The sequence below is a fragment of the Aythya ferina genome, assembly GCF_964211825.1.
Source record: "Aythya ferina genome assembly, chromosome: 1".
Lineage (NCBI taxonomy): Eukaryota > Metazoa > Chordata > Aves > Anseriformes > Anatidae > Aythya > Aythya ferina.
The window spans coordinates 204987534-205008192 of NC_140296.1; the positions used below are offsets into that span (position 1 = coordinate 204987534).

The following is a 20659-nucleotide window of genomic DNA, read 5'->3' on the forward strand; positions in this document are numbered from 1 at the left end:
TGCTTTTACAAAAAATACATCCATACAGCACAGCTGACAGGGCAGCGTTTAGAAGATTTTATTTGGATTATTTGAAATGCACCACGGGCACCACTTTCTTCAATCGTTCGATGATTCTTGAAGCCAAAAGCAAGTAAAATCAAGGGGAGAAAAAAGACTAAAGAGCACCACAGGCTACAAAATACACAAAGTGGAGTGGGAGGACATGCATGTACCAACCACTGCCACAGACAGGGAGACTTTTTTCCCTAGAAAAACTATTCCCCAATTACTACAGAGTTTCCTGCATTTACCTCTAGCATTTGGTATTGACAAGAGAGCATCAGGCCCTGCAAGCCATCAATCTGACCCAATGAGGCAATTCCCTCGGTAGGAACACCAACCCTTGGGGCCACGCACCTTGGGGCTCCCTCCAGCCCCATCGTCTGCCTCGGGAGCTGGCAGGGCAACCGCAGCTCTGCTGACATTAAAGGTAATGAAGATGTCACAGGGAAAATCCCTAACTGCACGCTAACAGCGAGAAGTATTGAATCAGGAAGCAGGGAGTAGCAACCTGGTAGGCTCAAAGCACCAAGATGTGGGGTTATAAATATGTTATGAGTCTTTCACAATTAAAAAAACATTTTTCCACTCACACTCCCATCAAATTCATAACGTGCAAGCATTACATTATGCACACGTGATCAAATTATTGTAATTTGAAAAACTTTCTACTTAATAAACACTCCAGTTTGTGCCACGTCTACATTCCATACGAAAACCTTCAATATCAACAGCAGGGATTTAAGTTGAACAGCAGAGACAAAATATTTGATCTGTGACTCCGCTTCGAAAGAAGAGCCATAAGCAGGCACTCGAGGAGCATACAAGAATTTCTGCTGGACCAGACAAAAAAAAAAAGAAGAGTGTATGATAGATTTCTTGTGCAATTAAACAATAAGAAGATATTGCTTCTTTTACCAGCGCTCTCAACGTCTCAGGGGCTTTGACCGAGGTTGCAGAGCCCTGGTGAACCAGGGCAAGGCAGCTCCACCTCCACGTGCCCAGAAGCATCAGCCCATCAGAGCTGTTCATCTCATATAAGTGTGAAATTCTGGCAGAATTATCCACTCCCACTTCGTCTGGGCATCAGTGATGCTGTCAAGGAACTCTTATCTCCGACTCCTAAAAATGCAAGTTGTTAAGAAAGCCATACAAATATTCATTGTACACTAAAGAAAACAGAAAGACTGCTAGTTTTAAAACCAGCCTGTAGGATTTTCAGGCTGATTAAAGAAGCAGCAGCAAATCTATTTACTGTGCTTACATTTGGTGGTACAACAATGGCAGTGTTTGAAGAAAAAGAAGCATGTTTAATTATTATTATTTTTGCAAGAGCCTGGATTTGCCGGTGGCAGCACACAAGAGGAAATAAAGAAGCGCTGTGAACAGTTAGCACATTAGTATTCCCATCATACGATGCTTTCTTAAAGAATTAATGGTTTTCCAACACTGCTGTACCCAGTCTTTAACCCCATAATTGTACAAATTAGCCTTACACAGGGGGAAGACGACACACAACTACCCCTTCATTCCACCAGGGCTAGAAAACCTGCAGAAATGAATTATTTGCCTTAAAGAACAGAGTGTCTGTTCCCTCCCCAACAAAGGAACCCCTGTGAGGCCCTCAGGAAGCCACTGGGGTGTGCCCAGGTGAACTGCCCGGAATAAAAACCGAGGTGGGAAGGGTGCTGGAGCTGTCACTTTGGTGGGCAACCTTAATAAAACCTTTAGGAAATGCATAGTATCAGCCACAGAGCAGTGCACGGTCACCACTTAACCCGATTTTTCTTTTATTTATGATTTTTTTTTCCCCAATCGCATCCTTAAGCATAAATTCTCAGCCTCACACAGCTTTAACTACGAGCACAGAGAGCAGTGACTCCACTTCAGTCAGAATTAGAGCCGCTTCCAGCAGTCATGGATTCAGTATGAACACACAGCACACCTCCAAGGACAGGATTTGGTGTTAACTGATAAATATTGGTAATGTGCAGCGATACTTAAGCAAGCTCGTCAGATAATTAAATACAAAAACAATGCAATTAAGTGTGCATAATTTGAAATTATTTACTATTTTACTTTCCAAAGGCACTCTTGCATATATTACCATATCTATTTTACAATGTAAATGTGGGTATCAATCAATTTATACTAATTTAAATTAGCAATAAGCTGATACACAAGCTAGAAATAAGAAAGCAAAGATAGTTATATTATATTTGGAACATCTTCTCCTCAGTATCCCACTACTGCTGTAGCTTTAGCTGTGAATTTCAACACTGAATTAATATGAACTTATAAAGGGGGTCTGGAAAAACAGGAGGGAGGGGGATTACCAGGTTTTGCCTCACATTTCTTTGAATTGGGCTCTACCTGCCTGTGCTTCACAGCTTTATTTAACAATAACTCGTTCCTGAGATTCATTCTGTAATGGGGAAAAAAAAAGAGAACTTCCATTACTTCTAACAGGTTCAGGGTTGCTTTCTAATAAACCAAATGAAAAATCAAATAAAAAATGGATGTATCCAAACCACAGAAAGCCAGAAATTTAAAATCACAAAATCCCGAGGCAAAAATTAGATCTTTGAACCGACACACAAAGGAGAAATTGAGCACAGGAAAGCGGGCTATCGCGTGGCAGCACACAGCCTGCACACACAGCACCCTTCTGCTCGTTGCTGCTCTACCACCACGAGATGTGTGTCTGGTTCTCCACCTGGGGTTTTCACATCACACAGAAAACTCCTTGAATTCTCCCCAAACTCAGCTCAGACTGAGTGGCAATGATCGTGGTGGCAGAATGGACAGGTGTGCTCATTGCATGGTTAAAACTGCGGTGCTGCAGTTCTTCCATCAGACTTTATGATTATTCAAATATATATATATATAGGAATATATATGTGTATGTACTATATGTATGTATACATATGTATGTCCTACAAGTATTTCAATGCTGTAGAGTGAACCCCAAAAAAATCTGTCAGCAGATGTTTGTGCTTACAGTTTTCCTATACAAACCTTGAATAATTTGCAAAAAAAAAATGTCCTCTTGACATAAGAAATTCCCTGTCTTGAAGATATTCTGATCCTCTTCAGTAAAATTCAATGCTGTCTGAATATAACTCTAATATTAAAAAAACTTGCACAACAGAACCCACAAGTTCTGTTATCATACAAAGAATAAACAAGAAGATGATTGTTTAAGAGGTACAGAATCCGGATAACGTCAAAGGAACTTATATATAAAAAAATCTCGCTTCATAAAAGTAATAAGATGCAATCAAGTCCATGATAGAGAAGCTGTGAGAGTTGGCCTCAGCTGAATTCTCACTTGGGCAGGCTGGGGAAATAAAACACCTGCTATCAAAAAATTATTTCACGTCATGCCTTCTACCTCTACCTGGGACAGCGCACTATCAAGTGTTCCTATGTGTAAACGTTAAAAGGTTTCTAAACTAAAACAATTCTTTAGTTTTACCTTTAGCAAACTAATTGCAAAGGATTAGTTAGAATATTGCACAGGGCAGCTCTCCCAAGTAGGACTCTCTGTATCGACAAGGCTACACAAACAGCAAATTGTGATGCTCAGTCCATGTGCTGCCAGCTCCTTTAAGAAGGCTCTCCAGCTGTGATTGCACGCTATCCGTGGCACTGCAGAGTCCATTTTCCCCAATTCCAGCTCTGGATTGCTCTTGCTTTCAACAAGCTTCACAAAGCCACTCATCACTCAGACAAAAAGCCCGCTGTCGAGAATATTTCACATTCCTCGCCATCAGTTCCCATTAGCTCCAGGTATGGGATTTTATTGTCAAATGTCCACGTGCCGGCTGTTTGGGGGGCAGGGGAGCCCCTGTTTTTATATCTGTGTGGGTCAAAGAGCTGGGAATGGGCACTGCTGCCGAAACAAGGTTAAGTGATGACTTTTAGTGAGTGAACAAGATGAGTTAGCATGGATACATAACAGGATAAAGAAAGCTTGATGTTATTTTCTGTTGTTGTGCATCCCGTATACAAAGCAAGTGACTATTTATATCAATAAGAAACCAAATTTTTCTTCTCCAAATAAATGTCTGCAAGATATAAATTTATATTCATTTAGCTTTCCAACCTAAACTTGACACGTTCCCTGTATTTTTGTGTCCCGTTCATACTCGTAACTTTCAATGACCTTAACACACCCTGTCATAGTCTGTCTTCCTGTAACAGCCACAAAGAGATTCCAAACCAAACCAATCTGAACAATTGATGAGGAGAAAGAGGACAAGGCAAACAAACGAAAGATAACCACCAACCAATATTTGCTGGAGGATAAAACTCCATGATGCTGATGCTTCATCAGCCTTCTGACCTCCAACCCCTTCACTATTGCTTACACGATTTCTAAATCTGGCTGCACATTCACAGCTCCAAATGCCAAAGGAAATTCTCTCTGGTTTGCAAAATTTAAAACCAACAGCATTTTCCGTTCCACGAGTAACTAAATTAATGATGCCATGGCTTCTTATGGATTTAGGTTCTATTCCTCTTACATATACAATAACCCTACCTTCTTTAATGTCACCATACCATTTGAACCATGAAGATGAATTCTGTGGCTCACCTAAAGCTCCACACACGCTGACTGCCCATCAGCACGCCTGTATTCACTCACCAGATGCAGCGTTATAGGAGAGCTTGGCCTCCTGTCCTGTATTAGGTCATAATTCACAGATTCCCCCAGACTCCTGAGGGGTCACACAGTACGCAGTGCCATAAAACTGGTTCCAAGTGACCCCCCTGTACTGATACCATGACCCATCACTAACTTGCAGCTACTGTTACCTAAAGCTACCACTAGTCATCATATTTAACAAGTTGAATTTTGGTACAGAGCAGAACAAGCAACTTTTTGTTTGTCCCACCCCATGGCTGGTTTTGAAGACTGGCATCTTCCTGCACCCAGTTTGTTCCATCAGCTTCTGAATCTCAAATGCGTGTGACAGCAGAGCATCAGAGAGCACACCAAAAGCAGCACCAGACTCTGTGGCCATCCAAAAAGGAGGATCTCACCCCTTCATCTTTACCCATACTCTCTTAACCCCTCCAGCTGACTGATGCCCGGGCTTTTCTGCAGCCTTGCAACTCCCCAGGATTTCCCTTTCATTATGAATCAGCAAGTCTCCATTTCACATCATCTCTAAGCCTCATCTCCAAGCTCACCCCTAACACCAAAACATCTTTCCCTTCTCGCCAGTGATGCTCTGATTTTTTCCAGACAGGGTTCCACATCCATGAACCCAGCAGAGTTCCCCTTCCCTCCCCAGCCAAGGAGACTACTCCTTTGGAAGGGAAGGGGCAAGAGAAGAAGGCCAGCGAGATGCAGGATGAAAGATCACAGAATCATAGAATCGGGTTGGAAAAGACCTCTAAGATCATCTGGTAGCCTTTAACCTAGCACTGCCAAGTCCACCATGTTACCAAGCTCTACATCTACACGTTTTTAAAGACCTCCAAAAAAAGAAAAAAAAAAAAAAAAAAAGAAGAAAAAAATGAATAAAGGAAAAAGAAATTTCAAAGCACTGATAAGGTGGAAGAAAAGGGATAAGGGATTCAGAGGGAAATCTATAATTAAACTAGTGAAAGAAAAAGGCTATTTGTGAGGTAGGGCTGTTTGCTGATAAGAGAGATCTTCATTGCAGCAGCTGTACCACAGATCAACATCACTCATTAAGAAGCATCTGTCCTGAACGTGTCTTCTTGAGGAAATTTCTAGGAGCACAACAAAAGGCTTGATGGTCAAATAAAGGAAGTCACAAGGTGCTGCTTATGGGAAACCGCAGTAGTTATCTTTATTTTGCAAATCTGTTCAGCAGTGGGAAGACAATCTATGATATGTAATGCTGATCAGGACATCTTATCAGGAAACACTCTGACAGTACCACTTGTCACCCATTTGTAAATGCTCAGAAAACACGCACAGAAGTTAATCACCCTCAAGAAGTTTACCTCTCTGTCAAGTTTGGATAAAACTGGTTCACAACCTTGAAAGTTATTGTGAGAAAGAGGGAGGATAAAAACAAGTTATATAAGAGGCCTTATGGCCATCACGCTGCAGAAAAAGTAGGTCTTCACCTGTAAAGGTTAATGAAAGGAGAGGGGAAAAAAAAAAAAAGGAAAAGCATTTCGCCCAGAGATAACATTCATCAATACATCTGCTGATCCAGTTAACCTAATTTCTCAGTGGTCGGAGCTGCGTGCAAAAATAAATCAAGATGCCAAACTTCTGCTCTGTGCAATTAAAGCAATCTAGCATTTATCACTAAACTTTAAAGAGCAGGAAAATTTTCCAGAAGCTGACTACTCAGGAAAAAAAAAAGTGGAACCATCTCCACATCGAGTCATGATTTTATTTATCAATGACATGGGCGCCGAAACTGTGCACAAAGTCTGAAAGCAATCACTTCACTTAAAATTAGGTACAAAGAGAAGCCTGCAGTGATAAATAAGTGGATCTTTAACAGCTGTTGTGGCACTCTCAAACTTAATCTCCAGTTGATTCATTCAAGTTGCAACAGGCTGATACAAGGATGTTTTGTATCAGCGTAAAGAAAACAGTAATTCCAGAATTTGTTTATTCAGCTCAGAAACAGCACTCTGTCTAAGATGAAACTAGAATCTGACGATGATCACTAGGATTTAGAAAGAATCTAAATCCAAATCTGAAGCACAAGGACCTTTAATCAGTGTTTGTAACCAGGTCCTACAGATCAGAATCACTGACTCACAAAAGGAAGCGTAGAAGTACCAAGCGTCTAAGTACCTTCTTAGGTCTCAAGGGTAATGTTTCCTGTTTCCTACATCCCACACAGCAGCATGTTTAGTCTGAAAAATAGTCTGAAACACAAGCTTTAATAACAAAAAGTGACAGAACACTTATTTCATGTAACATCAATGAGAGGGCATGAGAAGTCAGATTAGTAATAGCTATCATGTCAAGTCTATGCACTACAGAAGCAAGGAGGGCGCTCAGGTTGTGCACAGGAGCAAGGATTTGTTTCTGTTTAGTTCCCTACAAAGCACTGTAGTGTGTCTTCCTCCAGCTTAAGCCAAACTGGCTTTATATTTAACCATCAGACAGCTATGGCATTATTAATTCTGAAATGTGGGAGCTGAGGTATCCTCAACCCACTATTTTGCACCACATCACTGCTCGTAATAAGAAATGAAATTTAAAGACAAAGCCATGACATTTATAACTATTTTCATTACTCAGAACCAATCACAAAAGGAAAAAATGCTGAAATGTTTAAAATTCTTGCAGTCATAATCTACTCATTATGAGAAATGTCAGTGTTAATGAGATACAGCAACAAGACAAACTTTTCTAAATGACTGGTCTCTAAATTGATGTACCGCCTCCACCGCTGATAGCTTTTTAATGGAGGAAGTTGTTAGCTGGAAGGAAAACCAAGACCCTACAGAAGGGCACAGCAAACAGCAGCAGTGCCAAAAAAAAAAAAAAAAGCAGATGGGGTCCCATTCTAGATCGAGCTGCCTTTGTTGGTCACCAAGCACTGGTTAGCCCAGTATGAAAGAGCAAACTCACCGGCTAGGAGCTTTTCAGATCCCGGAAAGACAGGGCAGGAATTTAATAAAAGTTAGAGGGGAGGAAAAATAAATAAAAGGCTGTTCTGCCAGGCAAAAGGTCAGAAATGAAAAACCTAAGGACAAAGAGTAGCTGGTCAGCAGATGCTTCCTGTTAATCCAGGAACATGAGGCTCACTTTTTCCTTGAGTAAATCGCTCTCTCTCCTCCTCTGCAAATGCCAGTGCAGATTAAAAGGAGCTGGTGTTCAGTCCCCTCTTCAACAGCCTGGCATAAAACCAGGTTGGTCCTCAGTCAAAACTTAACTGACCACGAGACATGATGGCAACATCCAGTGCTGCTTCTTCAAAAATCATTTTTCTTAGGTTTCTGGTTAGTATTAAAGCCACTCTTACACAATAATCACTGCCTCTATAATTCTGATTGCTGCAGCTATTACTTTTTCTGCTTAAATTTCAGAATATCCAGCCCCATCTCTGTCTGTTGAGCAATGCCACTTGGTAACAACAGGGATAAATGAGTCCTTTCCTTTCATTTAAGCTGTTCCCTTCTCACCAGAGAAAAGAAAAAAAAAAAAGGAAAAAAAAAAATCATCTTGGATGAACCACAGAATCTCACCCCTAGTCTAAATGACTAGCTTAGGCTAGATGCTTATTTTTCAGATGATTAACAGTAGGGGAAATCAAATGTTATGAAGTTAAAATTGAGAAGCCAATAAAATTGGCTTCAAGAAGCACTGTCAGGTGTTACAACAAATACACAGATGCAGATCTGTTGCAACAGATACACAACAAACCTCGAGGGTGAAGAGAAGAATGTCCCGTCTCTGGCTTTTAAATTTAGACTTCAACCAACAGGTAGTAACACCTGAAAACTGCGATTTCCAGGCTGGTGTTCCTCAAAACTTCACTAGTAGATCTGCACATGAGATCATTTAAAATGGAGGAATTTGGTACACATGCAAACGTGCAAAAATCTCGGGAAAAAATAAAATTGTAGCAGGAGCTGAAGCTGCATAATGGTTCCCCGAGGTAGGAGGGAACATAAAGAAAAGAGACTGAGTGGTTACCTCCTGTTTAACTAAAAAAACAAGCGGTAGAAACCTTTCAGGAAGCAGCACTTTACAATATACTTAACCTGTCTGATCTGACAAGTGATGAAGAGGTTTAGTAACACTTGGTTGCAGCCTGAAGATGAAGGAATAAAACAAGGCTTTTCTTTTCATCTTAATGTGATAAACCATGCCTCCAAAGCATTCTTTAATACCACACCGAAGATTCCCTAACCTGTACATAAAGCATGATGGAAAGCAAAGTAGCATTATTTATTAAACCCACAGAGTTTTATTGCCTCAGCAGGATAACAAGACCTCTGAGGAACGCTACACCTAACAAGTGGTGTTTTTAAATAATGCTAAGAAGAAAAAAAAAAAAGTGTACTTAGAACCCCCTCCCACTGTGTGTGATTGGAAATGGTCTCTTACCAGTTCATTGGAGGCTTGGTTTAGAACTATTTGGAGATGTTCTTCCCTCATAGCAGTCCCCACTCACTTCATTTTAGTGACATTTTAGTGATTTTTGTAGTCAGCAGAGAGAGAACTTGGATAAGAACACATTTTACTCTCAAACTGGAGAGGATGTTCTATGGCAGGATGACAATTTCCTTGCGCAGTGCTATCAATCCAAACACTGGTCCAGGCAAACAATTCCCATTTACTTATCAGCTTTCCTTCATTAAAACCATCGATATTTTTGATTGTATTCTTTAAGACAGCAGAACTATTCAAGCTGCTTCAAATGACTTTCATTCTAACCGTCCTTTAAATTACATACCCCTTTATCTCAGTCAGCTATCTGGACTTTTCGACCTATAATCCCAGGAAGGTCTCCGAAGGACAAAGGAGAAAGAGCTGGGTTTTGTTCCGGTGCCTAGACACAGCACGGACTAGAGAAGTCAAAGACTGAAATTTCACAGGAAAGATTCAATTGTTCAGAGCACATCCACTGCCGGCAATCTCCAGCACGTTTAACTCTCAGTAGGAACCAAGAACTTCAGCGTACATGAACTGCGATTTCTGTCTCTTCCCAAACCTGCCTCGTAACCATATGATGGATTCTGGCTGCATTTTCCAGAAGCTTAGCCTAAGGCTGAGCTCCAACCGTCTAAGCTCAGAGGTCTAAAACTTTGCCAGGATTTAACTACAAAACCATTCAGTGCTAGTAAAAGGCAATGGCAACAACTCCATGCATGAAGGCAAAAGCATTTAGTCCTTCAAATTCATTACTACTTGCATTTGGCAAAGAGCTCCATGAAATGCCTACAATCTTTTTCCCAGGTTATTTTTTTTCCCCTATGTTTTTAGGAACAATTTCACTGGCTTTCTTAATTCACCTTGTTGCAGTACTAGAAATTAATTCCAGAATCCCACGCCACAATTAATAGTTGTCTTTAAGCCTGATTTTCCCCTACCTACTAGAAGATTGCGTTTTAGCATGCACAAATCTCAGGCTTCCACATCAAAAAGCAGCCAGTTCTAACTTCGAAGCTGGTCCTAAGCAAATTCTTTGGCTATGCTTGTTATACCAGCTACAACAAAAATTGCTTTATGTGTGCACCGCGCAACTACTCAAAGATTTTTAGAGCAAACATCTGCACTCAGTAAACCCTAATAGAGCACACGCAGCCTAAAGTGGAATAGCATGAAATTTAATTTTGACAAACCCACTTGAGACCAAAAAAAGCCCACAGTATGCGGTACATAAGAATTACCTGTTTCAAAGAATATATGGAAACAAAAATGACACTTCTCAATGAGTGCCATTGAAAGCGAATTCTGCCTATCCACTAAGAGATGCACAAACACAAAACCACTTCTAAGAGGAAAAACTATAAAAGAAGCTGGCTATCATCAAATGGATCTAACTCAGCCTAAGACCTAGTTAATTATGCTTCCAAGTAGGACAGGATTTGACAGACTGCTCTTTCCTTAAATTTCACGTGGAATATCAGAAGTTCTCTATCGGTTTTAAAATGAGATCCCCTAATTACATCAATCAGCTGTCCACCTGGAACCTGACAATATCCACGCGATGTATTTGCTTTCTCACTCCGACCTGCGTGTAGGAGACAAGAAGAAAAAAAAACTCAATTCCACAAGCTCTCAAAAATTCAATTCTTCCATTTGCAGAACCCCTGAAAGCTGCAGAACTTGTTTCTTTAGCTCCCTTTACAACTCTGAGCAACAACAAATAGAGCAATAGCAGGAGCAGACGGAGAAAGGGGGGATGGGAATCAATTACTTCAATTCCAGCCATAAATGCCTCCCACACATGGACCACTTTTTCCATACAAACTTAAACATGATTGTTGCATTACCGTGAAAGAAACAAAGGAACAGGGAGAGAAAGAGAGATGCAAAGAGAAACCTTCTCCCTTCGGCCCATCCTTCCAACTGCAAGCACAAACTTAATCCTAATTTGCACCATGACAAACTCTGGGCTAACGCAAACACAAATGCCATTTCTTGGGGCACATTTCAGTGCACACGTTTCATGCAGTCCACTTCAATACTGAGAGAGGAACAAGGCTTTTTAGGGGCTTAGTCAGGTTTTGTTTGGTTGTTTTTAAATTGTTGTTATTAATTTACCAGTAAAGGTTATTTTTTGATTTTAAAACGTGAATCCTCCCTTGAACTGCATGTTATTTCAGTATTCAGGAAAAAAAAAAACAAATCTAGTCCATGAAAATTTGAGGATTGTCTCAGTGAAAAGCAACGCAACCTATTTTATTGAAAAGAAAATAATCCAAACCATTTTTTGGACGATTACGCAATGGACTAAGTGTACTTCTGAGATAACACCATCAAACTGAATACCTGAAGATATAAGGACCATTGTACTGAATAAAGCAATTATAATGTCTGTGCAACTCAATAATGACATTCTAAGAATTTCTACGTAATATTTCCATATACTAACCTGTGCTATAAATCACCTATGTCCTGCTTTTCCCTAAACTGACGATGTATTTCCCAGAGGCGTGCTCATGCTTGTTTCCTCCCACTGGCATTTGCGCTTAAACCACCAGTGATGAAGTTGCTTAAGCAGCTGATTTAGGAAAGAAACCCAAGTTTGACAAGATTTGCAAAGCTGTTCCAAAAGCCAGCTGTCACACCAAGAAGGAAGAGTGAGGCTACTGGTCCTGCACGTGCTCCTGCTTCTCCTGCAGATGCTTCTCAGAGCACACGAGGTTCAATTCAGGGAGCTAAACCAGCACTAAACTCTTCTTGCAGGCATTTCGTGATGGCTTAAATCCCTGCACACCACCTTATAGGATGAGACATGAGACCATTAGATGGGGTTAACTGTAAGGTCATACCTTGAAATATCTGAAATTTGCTTGAGAAGATCCAACAGCTCCTGCCCTTCCTTCTTGCTCTACCTTTGGGCACTTGAGAAGTCTGCTGCTCCCCAGCTTTATCAGCATGCACAGCACAATTACAGCAGGCAGCCCAAAGGCACAGCCACAACGAAATCTCAAAATGTTTCAGTGAAGAATCAAAACATGTTTGAATTGGACAAACACAGGGAGTACAGGACACGAGTACTCTGAGCACATACAGACTTTTGCATTCCCACCTTAAAAAACTCTGTTTGTTACCAAGACCAGCATTTGTAAGGCTCTAGGTGTAACTTTTCTGCATTCAACAATCCAAGCCTTTTAAACAACTACATCAGGACTTTTCCCCTATTTTCTAACACTCTACCACACCTACCCAACCCTCCCTCAATTACATGCCACCTTTCTGATGAGGTTCATACTGTACTTTCAGGACTCAGAGTGAGCTAAGCCCTCCCACAGCTCTCCTGTCCAATTTCCATGGGCAAAAAGGAAACCAGAAGTGCCAGTTGCATTAGTTCGTAGTTTTTCCTTCTAATTTTAGTTCAATTTTACAAGGACGTACCCAGTCATCCGAAAGCATTCGCAGAACACCTTGCATGTCACACAGACAGTGAGAACTTTAATTTATGCAAAACTTACTTCATCTCCCATGCATAATTCCAGATTCCCTATACTCCTGCAATCCAGTGACATGAATGTCAGGCTCGAGTAAAGATTTGCTGTTAGAGTGACAGCACTAAAAGTTAGGCATCTTTAGCAGTCGAGTGAGTTACAAGACGTTTCACCTTTTGATAATAAAATACTTCCATCAATAGTGAACCTTTAACCCAAAGAATATCAATATACATCACTGAAAATAAAGTTATCTCCGAGAAACTCCATGACAACTAAGTGGCAATACAGCAAGCCACACGAGAGCAGGAGTGAGCGCTGCAGCGCCTCGTGTAAGAATACCCAAGGCAGCTTGCTCAGATTTAGATCATGCGTCAAAAAATACATGCCCTGAGCAGACTATAGCCTGGGTATCAGAAGCAAAGATGTTCTGATGAAGCTACCTTGCATGTCAATATTTTACACCATATAGCTATTTACCTCATCAAGGGCAGCAGGATGTCCCTTAATAAAACTGCTGGATGTTGTTTGCAATACAATCTTGCCACGATGGCAGGTTTAGAGGCTTCCAGGATTTTCAGACCAAAAGACAAGTCTTAATTATCCCTCCCTAACATCTCTAAGCCCCTTCAAATAACTTCTTTTGTAGAAATCAGTCAGAAATCAAACCAAATCTACAAATACAGCGGTTTCTAGGAGATCCAAATCCGGGCCTTCCAGGCTACCAGCTGCCCACAGACCAGCTCTGTTTGTTGGCTCTGATTCCTATTTGATTGATTTCACAAAGGCTTTCAGTGCAAGTTAAGTTTAAGAACTTCTACTAAACAGTACCCAGATCGATCCTTAGAATAAGGCAAAATAAACATTAAATGGAGACCATGCTCTCCTGGTTGCTGCTGCAGGAGGAAAGGTTGCAAACTCATGTTACTGGCTGAAAGGAACATCCCGAGATCTACAGGTGTCTCACAGGAAGACAAAAAGCAGGGAATCAGCCCAGGCACCAAAATGTCTTGCTAAAGCTTTGTTGTTGTTTTTTTCTTTGTTTTTCATTTTCCAAAAATAAGAGGAATTTTACAAAATAGCGCCACAGAAATGTCACTTTACTTCATCTTTCAATTTATATAGAGAAAAAGTGTTGTTGCAACTAAAAAGTGGATGAAAATAATACATTAAAGGGCACAGAACTAGCAGGATTTATTGCAGAGGATTCTTGCTTAACTAGCATAAATTCAACAAAACCCTCTAAACTTCCAGATACTCATAAAAAGTGCAAATCCAAAACAATTCAAAGTCACAAGAAATAAAGCAGAGACTCCCACAATATTTATCACGAGGTACTCCAGTTCTAGTTTTATTCATGCAGCATCTGACTCTCCAGACGTACTAGTACTGTCAGTAGGAGTAATGAGAATATATACGTGCTCTAATTCTTCAAATAACAAGGAAAAGAAATCCTAAAAACTGGACAAAGATCACAAGCAATGACCCAAGTAAAAAAAAAAAAAGTCCTCAGCTGCATTCTCCTGGGCTGCACATCGCCCAGGGGATCACAACAGCTCCCACTTGCATTATAAAGAATAAAATGCTTGGTTGCAATTAGAAAACTTATTTTCACACCCTGCCTCCAAACCTTAGGACCGCAGAGTCATTCGGCTTCGAAGAGGGCTCAGGAGGTGATTTTGCCAAATGCTCTGCTCAAAGCAGGGTCAGCCTAGAGATCAGAGCAGGTTGCTCAGAGGTTTATCCACTTACACCTTGAAGACATCCAGGGATGGACAGAGCACATGACACTGGTACTTGCAGTGCACTACATCTACCAATGCTTAATTGGTCTCATCATGACATAGTTTTTCCTCTTTTCCAGCCTGAATCTCTCCTGCTTTCATGTCTGCAGTCTCACCTTCACACAATGAACCCCAGGAGCCTGTTGCCAGCTTCTCAGTAAGCCCCTCACCAGTATGGAGGTGCTGCTATTAAGTCTCATACAGGACCTGTGTGGGTGACACAGGTCCTCTACTGATTTTGTTTCTTGAGGATATTACAGTAACAATAATAAATAACACAGTTTTAAAAAAATCCTCTGTATCCCCAGTGTAATCTGCTTCTGCAGAGGAAAAAAGAACAGCTGGCTGAGATGCAGAAACTTGATAACTTAAGCATTTGTTATTCCCCCCACCTCCACAACAGACTATTGGCCTTCCTGATATGCACCAAACTAAAATGAATTAAACCATTCCCTTGGTCTGCTACAACTGAAGCTTTAGGTATAATATACCCTCAAAAAAGAAGCAGCTCTCATCTGACCAAAGTACTTTTCATCAATATTGCTTTATGAATTAGAGACATGCTTTAAAGATTTTACACTTGTTAAATATTTTAGTGCGTTTAATATTACTCAAAAGTCATAAAATGATCCAAGCAAGCCAGCATGTTTTAAGATGCAGTATTTAGATGTCAGATTTCATTCTAAGTGTATATAATTTCATTTTCCCACCCCAAACTGAAGTCAATAAATACATCGTATATCAGCATGCAACAAGATACACACTTCCACGTGTAATCTAATCCATTATTCCTCAAACAAAAGCTATCAAAGGCTTAAGGAAAGGATTGTTTTTAATAGCTTTAATGTTTCTCCCTCTAGACTTTTTTTTTTTTTTTTAAATGTAGATAAGCATTATTTGTCTAGAATGTACAGAGATATAAATGTAGGCTGACAAACTGTCAAGTTCTGAAGTTGGCCAGCTGGTGGTCCAGAAGCCAGAACCAGCCTCCAAACACCACAACCCTTAGAAAACTCTCTTCAGAGGCAGTGAGAAATCCACTCTGTTACAAAAACAATTCACCAGTCCCAGATTCACACACAGGAGGGGAGTAGCCGCCTGGAAAAAGGTCTTTTGCTTTCAGTGCAAGAGGCTTAATGAAAAAAACACCAAGCACGCCACAGCAGAATGAGTCTCCAGGTCTGGGATCCAGCCCCCAGAGCCATCAGCAGAGAAGCTGAACGTTAAGTCATCAGAGCACTAACTTTGATGTGAGTGCCACTCCTACAATGCCACCTTATCAGCCAAATTCAGTCTCTTGACAAGCTAAGATGTGGCTACAAAACAAACAGGTTGGCTGCTCTTACAGCATCAAAGGAATACACAAGTTTGCAACTCTTCATCAGAAAACATCCAATGAGAGAGAAATGTGTGGTGTGGTAGCACATACTTAAGTATAATTTAATCTTCCTAAATACAAATCATTTGAGCAACGGGTGTATAACCCCGATTATCCTACATAAACACAAGCACTTCACCTAAATTACTAGTTCTTAAGAGCAAAAATACGCATAACCTTTCCTGAGCTTGCAAAGGGTTGAGCAATTCACTAGGCCCATATGTGCAAACTGTGAATTAGTAAAGAATTTGAGATATCACAGCCTTCGTCTCTGGTGCCTACAACTCCAAAACCCCAGCTGATGTTCACAAGGTTATTTCCAGAACCCAGGTTTATGGATGAAAAAGCAACAAGCACCACCGTAAAAGCAGCTAGCATGCACAAGTACTGTTTCATATAAATCCTTTACCTAGAAAAAGGTAGATAGAATAATTTCTTTTACCTAGAATAATTTCTTCAGCACACCAAAGCGCACGTACATCGTCAGATGGATGCTATTTAAACAAGAAAAGATGGAAAATCTGGCAGTTGGTGCCAGCCCTACTCTATCTAAACCTTACTTAAGCAAGCACCAAATTCTAGACAGTTTTTTGGGGCAAACTAAGTTCACAAGCCTGTTTAACTACATTTTAGCACGGGTATTTTCCTTGTCTTGGCTGTGTCACAGTCTTCCCTTTCATAAAGAGGAAAGCCAAACCTCGGCAGCAGCACTTGGGAGCTGGAATATGTGTGAAACATTCTGGGGTGGATTCACCTGACCCCCTTAGACACTGACAACTAAACTCTTCGCCTCAGCACTCCTGGAGCACAATTTGTCACATCCTCAAGTACATTTCCCACGTAAGCCACAAGAATCATCCCCCACAATGTATTTTTCTTCCCATGGACCTCAGAAGGAACCCAGCTCAGACACAGCCACCTACACCATAAACATCTTCAGCCATGCAGCAGGAAACAACCTTTCTACGATTCAGATGAAAAAATGTTCTGCTCTTTCAGGTCCTGCTACAAGGCCCACTGTAGCCACGGTTCTCATCAGGAGGCTGGATTTTGGTGTGGGTTTTTTGTTTGTTTGGAATATCAAATATCTTTGGGAATATCGTTACCGTGAATATTTCTGAAGCACCGGTAAGAAGCCTTCCTCGAACCTTGCAGGTTTCACACAGTCAACAGCCATAAATCAAGAGCTCCAAACCCTGCCATTCGTTTTCACTCCTTCGGTAGCTGTGTCATGTTCACTCTGCTGAACTATTTTAAATTAGACCAGCGCCTGCCTGGCACAGAGCCCACTCGATGCATTCGAACAGACCTCAGCAACGAAAACACAAAGTGGTAAGAGAGACATCATTTTGAGCCAGCGAGCTGTGTAAACTGCACACAACTCATTTCCGCTGTTCCATAATGGGGAAATAAGCCATCATTCTTTTATCTTTGGGTTAACCGTATTTCAAGCGAAGCTCGCTGTGCTAGAATTCAGCGTTGATTAAATACGCGAGAATTTTCACTTCAGGACTCAATGCATTACTTCCATATTTGTTTTTTTCTAATTTTAGAAAAGAAAGGCCTTTAGATAATAAGTTAGAGATAATAACTTCAAAAATCGAGTGCAATAAGCTGTTGTGTTGCACGTTTTATTGTCAGAAGAAAATGAAAAAAAGAGACCAGCAAAAGTCAACGTTAAAAAAATCCTCTCAGTGAAATGGCAATGGGTTTGTCACAAGGATCTGGAAGGCACATTCAACTTCCTTCTCCTCGACAAAGCACAGAAAATACAGGCGTACCTGCACTGGATGATCGGTGCTGTCTTCCACTGGGTGAAGAAGGTTCCTTCATACGATCAATGACACTGTCAGAGAGCTGAAAAATACAACCCCCAGCCCAAGCTGAGTCAGAATGCACCTTTCTTTCATCTCCGTTACCCCTCTCCCCCCACAAAAATGAAGTAAAACTTAAAAATAAAAGAGCACAAAGCCCCAAAATAAGATATACCAGCAGCTAAAATGTTATCAGCGATGCGTAATAAACTATTTCAACCATCCTTCCTCTTCTTCATGGAGTGAGCATTTATCTCTGAGTGCAGAGAATGAGACTGAACAAGGTCATTTTGGCTCTCGTACCACAAGAAACTGCTATGACCAAACAGAGGATAAAGGGAACGGGAAAGGAAACAACCCCTCTTGACACGTTGCTTGTAACAGATCAGGTTTTTTGCCCTTCTCTGTTATTTGGGTACCAGAGGAACAGCACGCTGGGCAGCTGCAGACGAGCTTCATCCCGATACAGGTCACAGCACAGAAGTCACCCAGTAAGCTTGTCCTAACACTGACACATGCAGGCCCTAAAGCTCTGGCACTAATTATGGGGGCTTGAACTGGGGATTCAAGTCATGCCCGTATCAGATCTACTGTAGCCCATGGAAAAAAAAAAATAATAGAAGTTAAAAGAATAACATGGAAGTTCTTATTTTCCAACTCCGAACTCCCTTTTGGTTTCTTCAAACATCAACCCTATAAAAATACGCTTTTGACTGCCCATGACAATTAATATTCATTAGAGAATTCTTTACTAAACCTGCAGCATGATGTCTCTCACTGGTAGAAATCTGCGTTAGAAAAATTTTGCTAACATTTGTGGGCTAATGTGCACTGAACGTGTAAAATTCCTCCAGTGTAAGGTTTCTGTTCACAGAAAGGGCAGCTGCTTATCGTTCCTGCTGGGAACTGCGCTGTGCCACTGATAAAATTTCTGCGCCGCAAGGTTTTGTGGTGTGGTGTCAGGAGCTTTTTGGTACATTACGGGTAACGGTGTGCCCTAAATAGGGACAGAACAGGAATGTTTCTATAGGTGCATTGTCATAGAATGGCTCGGGATGGAAAGGACCTCAAAGATCATCTAGATCCAACCCGTTGCCATAGGCCCAAACACCATTGAATAAGCTGTGTGTAAGAGAACAAGGAGACAGGAGGAGCTGTGAGACTCAGAGACCACGGGAGACAGAAGCACGTCCTATGAGGTGCGGCTGAGGGAACTAGGAGTGTTTGGTCTGGAGAAGAGGAGGCTCAAGGGAGACCTCATTGCTCTCTGCAACTGCCTGAAAGGAAGGGGTGGGGAGCTGGGGGTCAGCCTCTGTTCACAGGTGATATGACTAGAGGGAATGGTCTCAAGCTGTGCCAGAGGAGGTTCAAGTTGGAAACGAGGAGACATTTCTGCTCAGAAAGAGCAGTCAGGCACTGGGACAGGTTGCCCAGGAAGATGGTGGAGTCACCATCCCTGGGGGTGTTCAAGGAAAGGTGCTTGGGGACATGGCTTAGTGGGTGACGTTGGTGGAAGGGGGTGATTGAACCAAATGACCTTGGAGACCTTTTCCAACCCTAATGACTCCAAGTAGCTCCTCCAGCCCTCCCACCACCCTCATACTCCCTGCCTGCAAGAAACCAGAGAGGAGTCAGAGCACCCAGGCAACCAGGACAAACCTCTCACTACCCGGAGGGGAAGCAGAGCCGTTCCCCTGAGAGCCCTAAGCGACAAAACCCCTCATTAACGGGGCGGGGGGGGGGAGAGGGGAGCGACCGCCAAGGGGCAGTGACGAGAGTAGGGCCGGGCCGGGCCGGGCCGAGCCAGGCCGGGTCGCAGCGTCCCCTCAGAGGACCCCGGTGCCCGGGGAGCCCCGCTCTCACCCGCACGCCCTTCACCACCGTGATGTTCTCGTTCTCATCCGCCTCGAAGGTGACCCGCCGGGTGCTGCCGCCGCCGCCCATCTTCGCCCCGCTGCCACCAGGCCGCGGCCCAGGGGACGGCCCCAAGGAGACTGCCCTTGCCCGCTGCCAGCCCACCCCGCAACAAGGCCACCCCTCGTTGGCCCGCCGCTCGCCTCGCCCCGCCCTCCGCCCTTGGAAGCCCGCGCGCCATTGGCCGCGCGGGGGTAGCCATGGAAACCGGGGAAAGAGCGGGCGAGGTACCCGGAAAGAGTGAGGAAACTTTTTCGGTTTAAACTTCCCGAGGGGGGAGGACTGCAACTCCCAAGATGCTTAGCGCCAAGAGGTGCCGGGTGGTGGGAGGTGCTGCCGCGCAGTGCCTGCTGGGTAATGTAGTTCTCTGCAGCCCTGGGCTGGAGGAGCTGTCCTTTAGCTATGGGGCCGGGCTGAGTGTGTGGAGAAATGCCGCTGGGGCCCTCTCGGTGCTTTCTGGAGCCCTCACAGCCTCTCCCGGGGCTGTGGAGGAGCGTGGTTGTGTTCCTGTCCTCGCAAAGCCAGGCTGCTCTAATGGCGTCTCAGCGGGCCCCTGTGGGGTTGGTGCCTCAGGGCTGTGCTGGGGATGTGGGGCTGAGCTGACACCACAGCCCCTTTTCCACATTATAACGCCATAAAATTACCCTTCACATTGCCCCTGTGGTCATGTAGTCTCCTTCCCAAGAGGTGAATAATTTCAATAACACATAATACATTCTCTTTTCAGCCCACAAAATAAACTGCATCAGGATGTAACTGTTCAGATAAAATCTGCTCTGTAGGTTGGGGGAGTCTGATGGCTCAACTTGATTGTCAGAGTTGCAGAGGTCTGAAAAGAGGTGTTCTCTAGTGGATAAAATTAGAAAAAGAAACGCATTCTGGATCCCAGTGGTGTCAGAGACATCTCTGAGTCCCTAGGTATGAGGCAAGAAATACCATTACATAGCTGGAATATATTAATATACACTGTTTTTCCTCTCCTGCCATCTGTCCCCTTCACTTATTTTACCTACTTCATCTTGTTATTAGCCAAGATATAACGTGCAACAAACCCCCTGTCTTCTTCTGGGACTTCTTGACACTGGTCAAGAATATCCAAATAATAATAACCACAATATTTGGAAAACTCA

The 20659-nt window shown here is 42.4% G+C and overlaps 1 protein-coding gene across 4 annotated transcripts in view; it reads right to left on the bottom strand.

Moving 5' to 3' along the window:
• The window catches only part of CHCHD3 (coiled-coil-helix-coiled-coil-helix domain containing 3), a 158657-nt gene extending 139004 nt beyond the window's left edge, over positions 1 to 19653 (bottom strand). For all 4 annotated transcript variants that reach the window (XM_084531104.1, XM_084531103.1, XM_084531102.1 and 1 more), the window contains exons 1-2: positions 19479 to 19653; positions 17583 to 17658 (exon numbers count right to left, since the gene is read on the bottom strand). In XM_084531104.1, the coding sequence (XP_084387230.1) occupies positions 17583 to 17658; positions 19479 to 19559 (157 nt within the window). In that variant the 5' untranslated portion in view covers positions 19560 to 19653. The remainder of the gene's footprint in view (positions 1 to 17582; positions 17659 to 19478) is intronic.
• Positions 19654 to 20659: the final 1006 nt, after the last annotated feature.